This window comes from Barbatula barbatula (assembly GCF_947034865.1).
Source record: "Barbatula barbatula genome assembly, chromosome: 12".
NCBI lineage: Eukaryota > Metazoa > Chordata > Actinopteri > Cypriniformes > Nemacheilidae > Barbatula > Barbatula barbatula.
Window position 1 is genome coordinate 12290401 of NC_136775.1, and position 9499 is coordinate 12299899.

General features: G+C 38.1%; 2 protein-coding genes across 3 annotated transcripts; both read left to right on the forward strand.

Annotated features, from left to right (window-relative positions):
• Nucleotides 1-2641, forward strand: cldc1 (C-type lectin domain containing 1). The gene is given in 7 exon segments (XM_079470351.1): nt 1-146; nt 277-378; nt 738-893; nt 1551-1710; nt 1860-1967; nt 2113-2225; nt 2228-2641. Coding segments are annotated over 7 exon segments (789 nt in total). The 5' UTR covers nt 1-46; the 3' UTR covers nt 2278-2641.
• A 162-nt stretch (nt 2642-2803) lies between these two features.
• cops7a (COP9 constitutive photomorphogenic homolog subunit 7A) lies at nt 2804-8094 on the forward strand. Of its 2 annotated transcripts, none has more exons than XM_079470352.1 (8): nt 2804-2907; nt 3800-3922; nt 4625-4700; nt 5111-5199; nt 5416-5618; nt 5699-5804; nt 6567-6736; nt 7509-8094. In XM_079470352.1, the coding sequence occupies exons 2-8, from the start codon at nt 3800-3802 to the stop codon at nt 7546-7548; spliced, it is 807 nt and encodes a 268-aa protein (XP_079326478.1). In that variant the 5' UTR covers nt 2804-2907; the 3' UTR covers nt 7549-8094. The 2 variants fall into 2 exon arrangements, with proteins under 2 accessions (XP_079326478.1, XP_079326479.1); XM_079470353.1 differs by having other exon boundaries at nt 2825-2907; nt 6567-6741; nt 7509-7848.
• Nucleotides 8095-9499: the final 1405 nt, after the last annotated feature.

The following is a 9499-nucleotide window of genomic DNA, read 5'->3' on the forward strand; positions in this document are numbered from 1 at the left end:
TTTATACTAGTACCAGGCGGGTGGCAGATCTACTGAACTTCTCAAGATGGAAGAAATTGAAAACTATACCACTCTACAAGAGCTTACAGAGAATGTCTCTTATAGTGGGAACAAACTTATACTCAACACATTACAGGGCAAACAAGGTAACTTACATGTGCATTCACGTCTGTAATGTTTGTGAACTGGGGCGGAGAGTTGGTGAGAATTTGTGTTGCATGTGTGCACAGTCAGAGTAATAACAAATGATGTTACATTGATCTTGTGTTCCATCAGGTGTTTATAAAAGGATCAACTGTTTGAGAGGGCAGACTTCTCTTGTCCTGTTTGTGGGACTATTGGCCTCAGTTTGTGCAAACATAGCACTCTGTGTTCTGTGTAAGTAAACACACTTTCATACCACATGTTCATAGTGCCAAAATACATGAAATGTATGTAAATCTAGGCCAACATGCGTTATAGGTTGTTATATGAATGGATATTAAATTGTATCGTTATTAGCATGACAAATATTTATACATTTGTGTAGCCATACATACGCATCTGAACTGCATACAATGCCAGGTTGCCAAGAATGCAAACCAAAGATGCAAATAAGTTGCACATAATTATGGCAAAACATTCAATACATTTTGATGTTAAATAATAAAAAATCACTGAAAAAAGCTTCTAATTCTTTTTGTGCTTTAAGCAGCTTTCATTGTTTGTAAATTCACTCTCTTTCTCTCATTTTCTAGTAGTAAACCGTGCCGGATCATCTCCCACAGCAGAGTCAGCCAGCAGTGAAGAATCTGAAGCTGGCTCGCTTTCTCTAAAACTCACTGCTATGCAAGAACGCTTCTCCCGTCTTTGCTCTGAATACACAACTCTAGGACAGACATGTTCAAAACCAGGTGAAACATTCTTCAAATGTGATTTACTCATTTAACATTTATTTTTGGAGTACTGAAGGCATCTCAATTTACCGGTCAATCTACGTTCCTACTCTCACCTATGGCCATGAGCTTTGGTCATGACCGAAAGGACAATATCCCGGACACAGGCGGTCAAAATGAGCTTCCTCCGCACGGTGGCTGGGCGATCCCTTAGAGATAGGGTGAGAAGCTCGGTCACCCGGGAGGAGCTCGGAGTAGAGCCGCTGCTCCTCCACATCGAGAGGGGTCAGTTGAGGTGGCTTGGGCATCTGTTCCGGATGCCTACCGGACGCCTTCCCCGGAAGGTATTCCAGGCCCGTCCGACCGGGAGGAGACCCCGGGGTGGGTGGGACTATGTCTCCCGGCTGGCCTGGGAACGCCTCGGTGTCCCCCCGGAAGAGCTAGAGGAAGTGTCTAGGGTGAGGGATGTCTGGGCATCTCTGCTGCCCCCGCGACCCGGCCCCGGATAAGCAGAAGAAAATGGATGGATGGACATTTATTTTTGGTCTTCCTCAGTGGCTTTCTAATGACATCACACACAATTAGTCAAATGAAAAACATTCCTTTGGGGTTTTAACTTTTTTTACTCTCTCCCTCATTTACACATATTTTCTTTTAATAAACTCTCCTCTTTAGTGATCCAGTGTAGGCCATGTCCAGAGGCTTGGCTGCATTTAGAAGGGAGGTGTTATCTCTTTAGTGAGGATAAGCTTGACTGGAAGCACAGCAAAGAGAGCTGTGCATCCATGGGCGGCCATCTAACTATACTGCACAGCCACGAACAACACGTGAGTTTGTTTGTGAATGGATTTGAGTTAAGTCCTAAATGGCCTATCCACTGTTATAGTCAAAACAAAGTTTTTTGTCGCTGTTTGTTTTAATGTAGCACAACCTGGAAAGCGTTGCACGCAACCTTGGTGGATTTGACTATCACTTCTGGATTAGCGTTGCACGCAACCTTGGTGGATTTGACTATCACTTCTGGATTGGTTTATCAGACTCCGAGACTGAAGGGGTGTGGAAATGGGTGGACGACACGGTTGTTAATAAGACGTGAGTGCGCGCAGGCTCAAGTTTTTATTACGATGACAGGAAATCTTCGTTCTATTGTTTTTAACTAATGACGTTTACAGCCCACACTCCACCCTGGTACAAGTTTTTTTCATTTTAAAATAATTTTTTCCCTGTTCATTTGTAGATTCTGGAATGATTGGCACGAAGAGCCCAATAATCACCAGTCGGGTGGGGTTCACGGAGAAGACTGCGCAGTGCTGGACTCGCGCTCCAAAACTTGGTTCGACGTGCCCTGTGATTTCAATACAAACGAATCTGTGAGATGGATCCAATCACAATCGACGTGTAAAAAGTGTGCAAAAATGAGTTAAAAAATGTATCTTTGTAAAATGTAAATTGCCCTTTTTTTATAAACAATATTAAAAACTTCAAGTAGTGTTTTTTTAACTTGTGCGTGAATGTTTAACTATTTTGGAGAGAAATTCAAACATTGCACAATAATGTTTTCCCCCAAAATCTATAGTCTTACGTAAGCAGACAAAGTGTCCAGGCACGGTTTCAAATCTATTTGTGGAAATCAAACTTTTAAGCACATTCATATAAACTAACATATTTCAACATGTTTGTTATGTCAAACACTTGATGAGACTACAGTATGGTTTTAAGTTTGATGTTTTAGTACATCTTTATCGACAACAATAAAACACGATTATATCTCATTTTGGAACCAAACTCTTCGTTTATTTATTTCGTTTAAAAAGTGACCAGATTGTAAAACATAAAATCGATGTGACATCTCGTGACCAGGAGGTGTCGCTGTGTGTCCAGTCACGCTTTCATTTTCTCGTTGCACCACGGTCATGCCCTCTTCATCCCTCGACCAATCAGAGGACGACGCTTTTGTTTCGTAAGACGTTTGCTAACGGAAGTAGCAGCGATACCACAGTTGAGACAAACAACCTCAGTCTTTATAAATAAGGTAATATGACTTTATCTGCATGCTTTCGATATGCGAAATCCGGTTTCACGTTATTATTATAAAATCGCGTTAGCTTGGGAACGTATGTTACACAGTATAGCTATATACGAACTTAGTTTTAAAATGATAAGGCCTAGTTGCTAATGTTGATGTGCTTCTTGCCGGTGCATTGAACACGAGTCGACAGCTGATTAATTCTTTAACCTTACGAATTGTAGTTTCAAACATCATAAAATGCATTTAGATTGCATTCAAACAAGTTATTGTATGGTTAAACTGGAGTTACCGGTCCATGTGCTGTTATGTTTCTGTGCGGTGAAGAGTACATGCTGTTTTTTACAAACATGTCAAGGAACAGCACATTTTTCACACGTCTGTTTACTATAATAATCCAATATCCCACCATATATAAAAAAGTGCGTACATATTAGAAATCCTGCATGGTTACACACACCATAACGTTTACATCGTTTGTAATACTATTCTTAATAATACTACTATTCTCATGCACGTTGGCATGAGTGTTTTAATCAGTATTAAAGTGTATGATGCTTGATGTCCTGCTAGTGTGGTAACTTATTTTACCTTGAGCCACCACTTGTCATACTAAATCCTTGAATCGTTATAGGCATATTATATGATGAACGGCGATTTAACAAGCCAATGAAACCAGTTTATTGTACATGAATTATTGAATGTTGTGCTTTTTTAGGGCAGATTTAATGAAAGGCTGGAGAAGTAAATACTGAAAGTCTCGCCATAAATATTGAACACTTTTCAGTTCTATATAGCCGTCTCTTCACAAGCTGGTTTGCTGGATCTTCGCTCACTGTTTCAAACCCTGTGGAACAGTTCAGTGGTTGTTTAAAGTCTTGCTTCTCTTTCGTGTCAGATGGAGGTGGATCAGTTGGTGTCTCTCTCTGGTTCAGCTCTGGCTCAGGCTATAAGCTCTCTTTTGGAAACCCCAGGCCTCTACGTGTTCTCAGATATACTAGAACTCCCCAATGTCCGTGAGGTGAGGATGAATGTGTCTCACAGAATTTGACTTCAAGTTTTGACTGAAAATGTCACATAATGCCGGAATTTCCCACTAATTGAATAATAAGAGACTCATCTAACCTATGGAATAACACAAATGTTACTATGGGAATTATGTTGTAACTAAGAAATGAGAAAATGCTTTTAAAATGGCATTGAAAGAGTTCCCATCTATTCTGTGTTCTTATTGGCTGATATATATTTGGTCTGATAATTCAAACAAATCCATTCATAAACGTGTTTATTACATATGTTTTTTGTTTTGTAGTTAAAGAAACTAATGTTTTTACGCAATTATATTTTCTACAAACAATTTCAGACATTTACGCTGCTTCTGATTAAAAGTTTGGGATGTCAAGAAAAAACATGAAATACTGATTTTTCTTTTAAAAACAGTACAATATGCTTTTAAAGTGAATCAGAATTTCTTCTCATTACATGTACACATTACATTACAGCATTTTCTTAGAAGTCTGTAACACATGTCTTCAGATGTCTACATGAAAGCTCTTTTCACACTTGACACGCAGCACAGAGATCCCGCAGATGAAATTCAGCACTTACTCGTCTTTATCCAAAAGCCCTGTCATCCCAAAGGACCTAACTAAAGTGCTATACCATTCAGTAATATGTTGGCACTGTTATACACCTCTCTCTCTCTCTCTCTCTCTCTCTCCAGCTGGAGACGGGTCCCCATGCTCCAGTCTATCAGCTTCTCAATCTTTTTGCGTATGGAACCTACAGTGACTACAAAGGTAACCATGACAACAAATGATCTGACCAGATATTAGCCCCCTGAGGCAGTGCCTTCATTCTCTTCTCTGACTCAAAATGAGGTTTTACACCGAATGAACTGCGCTTACTACACTAAATAAGTTAGCTATTGTGAGGTGGAGGCAGGTGTCTTTGGTCCATGTCATTTATTCACACTATGCAAAACCTGTATATGATTCTTGTGCGAAACACAAAAGAAGATATTTTGAGAAATGTCTCTGTTGTTTTGTGTCCATGGGGGTCCAATGTTGTTTCATTACAAGCGTTCCTCAAAATATTTATTTTGTGTTCTGTAGAAGAAAGTCATGCAGCTTTGGACAAGAGGGTGGGTAAATGATAAAAAATGTTTTGGGGGGTTGAACTATCCCTTAACTGTATGTTTTTCCTTTAGAAAGAGCAGCCTCGCTTCCTGAGCTTACACCTGCCCAAAGAAACAAACTTCGTCACCTGTCAATCATCAGTCTCGCCTCCAACCTAAAGGTATTGAGTCATCCATTATCAAGCCATTGTGACTTTACATCGATTACTGTTTTCGTGGTTTACAAATTGCTTTTGGCAATATTGCTATAGACTGTTATTATTTTTCAATCCGATATTCTTTTATTAAGCTTGTATAATATTACTAGTACGAAATAAATTACATTTTGAACATCCCCAAAGCCTATAACTCATCCTAAAATGTCTCTCTCTCAATAGTGTCTGCCATACTCGCTACTGCTCCAGCAGTTAGAATTGAAGAATGTGCGAGAGCTGGAAGACCTGCTGATCGAGGCTGTTTACAGTGACATTATACACGGCAAACTGGACCAGAGGAACCAGCAGGTAGAGGTGGATTGCAGCATAGGTCGAGACTTGGGCCCCAACGAATTACCCAACATTGTCAATACACTGCAAGAGTGGTAAGTGTGCATGTCAGCGTGCTGAGTGATGTATCGATTTTATGATTTTTGTAATAAAAGCTGTTGAATATGTCTCTCAGGTGTTCAGGCTGTGAAGCAGTTCTGTGTGGTATTGAGGAACAGGTGTCAAGGGCAAATCAGTACAGAGAGAGCCAGCTCAAGGTCAAAGTACAAGTGGAGACAGAGGTATGTGTGAATCATCACAATCAGACCCTTGGTACATGTAAAGCCAGTTTTGTATTGATATACGAAGTAATTTGAAGAGAAAATGTTTATGCCGTCTTAAGCGTTAGCCTATGTCCGGAATGGCATACTATCTTCTCTTATTTTTTAAAGCAGTAGGCAGTGTACAGTATAGGTCAATACAGAGTACTGTATTGAGAATAACTGTGATATAAATAGCTGGTTATTGATATCATGTTAATATTTCACATATCAAAAAACTAAATCTGTCAGTTTTTCGTTGACACTTCAACATAGCAGATGGTGGTTTTATACCTGTTTAATATTAACCACAACTACATTTGAGTGTTATAACCAAAATAAACCAAAATTAAAGAGATTTGTCTTAAAGCACAATTGTATTTATTTGTTTCATTTGAAAAGATATCACCTTAATATAGTTATTGTGAATTCTTTTGGCTAGGATATTGCGTAGTGATAGTCTTACCTAATTGTTATTCTTGCCTCTTTTTACTTAATTATCTCAGGTAATTAGGTGAATTTTGTTTTTACAGTTTTTTCTTGCCGCATTTGCCTTGCTCAGTTGGGGCCATAAGACATTAAGCATCATTTTCTGTAAAGCTGCTCTGAAACCTGTTTTCTTTTCCATTTATCCTTACCGTCTTTCATGTACTTCTTTTTAATGTCTTTTAATTATTATACTTCCTTGAAAAGTACAGGATTTATTTGCAGGAAAATGTATATATACCTTGGTTTCTTTGTTAGGTATCAAACTTACAGAAAACCCTAAAGGCAAGCTCTGCTTCCCCATCGTCTGGCCCCGCCCCTGCTGGGGCAGCATCCAATCAGGATGCAGATCAGCCTGCTGAGCCAAGAGACCCTGCTTCCTCTCAGGAGCCACGGCAACCAGGAAAAAAGAGTTCGAAGGTCAAAGGGTAAGGTAACTGTTGTTTAGGGTTTAGGGCTTTCTGACAAAAAGCTTTGAAAAATGTTTTTCTAATATTTATGTTCATTCACTTTCTCTTACCAGTTTAATTTCTTTCAACTTTGTAAAGTTTATAAATAACTCTAACATATTATAAATCACAGTGCAGCTCACAGCGCAGCAGGTGCAAATTGAAGACGTCACATGCAAAGTACATTTATTCATTATTAAATCCCTCATCTACGCATCACTTCATACAGAATCACATCGCTGAGAGTTTGAATTCACTGGTGTTTTTAGTGTAAGGGTGTAAAAAATGATTTATGATTGTTGGTGCATAGTTGTGTATTTGATGTACTGTTATCTTGCTTTAGTTTAGTGTGATTTATAACCCACAGGCTTATAGTCCTAATTAAGCCCGGATGAGTTTAAAATTGTCTGTGTCCTGGTTTGGAAATTTCATGTCAGGATGTGTTCGAGAGAGAGAGAGAGAGAGAGAGAGAGGGTTTGATCACCACTGCTTTCTCTAACAGTGTCAGTTAAGAAGAGGTGTAATTTATTCAGGACGGATCTGACACAGATTAATTCAAGTCCAAGGCTTTAAAAGCATCTCAGTGGAGACTCACCATTAACATTTAGAAACTGTGCCACTCTGTGTCTGAGTGTATTAAACTGCTACTTATTGCCTGGTAATAATTTTATTACATTGCATTAGACAATCATTTAATTAGTTTAAGTGCCAAATGCTTAACAGAAAAAAAAACATATTTTCTGTGTTCCAGATTGCGTGGAAGTGGAAAGATTTGGTCAAAATCTAATTGATCTCAAGAACTCGGATCAGTCTTCAATAACATGCTCACAAACAGACAGTCATTTTTCTGGAAAGCTTGCTGGATAGATAAACAAACAAACTGATGGTCAATTTTTAGACACAAACCATCAACTTCTAAAACAAATAGACTCTTACACAAGTGTGTGTGTGTGTGTGTGTGTTTATGGATATGTATGTTGTAAATGTCAATAATTTGACTCGTGCTCATTTTGCTTTGCGTGTTTGTTTTGTTCATTATTAAATCTGGAAGTAAATGGATGACATCAATGAATAAATGATATCCATCTGTCACGCTGTGTCGTTTCTGGATTTCATGTTTCCCTTGCTCTAATGCTTAGTGCTGGCTGGTAAATGTTTGGTCTCAATGGGGGCTTGTCTGTCAAGAGGTCATGACATTAATTAGCCACAGTTTAATGCAGAAACCCTGAAATAACATCAGATCGGGTTCTCTCTCCTAACAGCACACACACACATTTCTTCCGCAAATGTGTTGTGTAAAATGCCCTTTATCCAGCCATAAAGACTGACTAAGCTACACTTCTCTCTCTATGTCCTGCATAATGGTTTGTAATGGTAGCAATTAACTTGTGGCACCCACTCGGAAATGAAGAGAACAGTGAAAAGCTGTGAGTGATCATTTTACATTAACCCTTGCCACATCACTATTTTTGTATCTACCAAGATCCATCCAACTTAAAAATTATGATCCATTCACACACTCACCTTCTTTTTTTTCCTCGTTCTCTCTATAAATAGTAGTGTTAATTCAGTGAGAGTGAGGTTCACTGTTTCTCAGTCTCGCAGCTCTGAGCAGATGGAAGCTGTGAACTCTTGCAGCTTACATACTGCATGTGTATGTGTGTTTGGAGAATGTGTGAAGTCTGCATATGTGTGTCCCAGTGTTTACAACGATAACTTTAAGATCAAACAGAACAAAAGCTTAAATTCAGCACAGGTAATAAACTAAATGACAATCTTATCTAATATCAAATAAAAATATTTACATAAATATATATTTAAATATAATTTTATGACGTGTAAATATACTACACATAGCTCATAGATATATACATGTTTGTGTATTTATGTATACATATCACATGCATTTTTTCAATCGATTAATTGGGATTAATCGGTTTGACAGCTTTAGCTCCACCTCCAAATTTCGGATCATTCCTACTTCTCTGGACAAAATGTGACCCTGGATCACAAAATTTAAGTAGCATGGGATCGTTTTTAGTAAATGCCAAAAAATACATTGTATGGGTCAAAATGATAGATTTTTCTTCTATGCCAAAAATCATTGGGATGTTAAGTAAAGATATATAAAACTTTATTTTTGTGAGTGCCTTCTACAGTGCCTCTAATTAACAACTTCAAAAGCAATTTTAGATTCCAGAGTTTTAAACTGATATTGTCCAATTTATTAATACATTTATAGATAATGTCTCAATCTCAAAAATGTACCCATTAAAACTGGTTTCGTTGTCCCGGGTCACAAATAATATACGGAAAAGCAAGGTATGGACAGAGACTTGCAGAAACCAGTGCCGTAAGAGCCGTTCTCCTGGCCTGTCTGTGTTATTGAGCAAGTACATAAACAATCAGTCTTCTTATCTTACAACAATTTACAACAGAAAGCCCATAATTATGATCTATAATTTGTGCTGTCATGTGCAGTTTCATGGGAAATGTCAATTTGAGGTCATTTGATTTCAACCCACATAAAGATAACTTGCGGTTTTAGGTTTCAAACAGAGATAAATATGCCTATATTGTGCAGCTTTAAAAATGTCGTATTTTGACATTGAAAAAAATATATAACACCGACACGCATTCACTTTGAAACACCAGAGATGGCTTTTTTATTTCCATAGTACATCGAATCACATTAAGGCAGTGCTACATGGATGATGTAAAACTTCTATAAATCTTTCACAT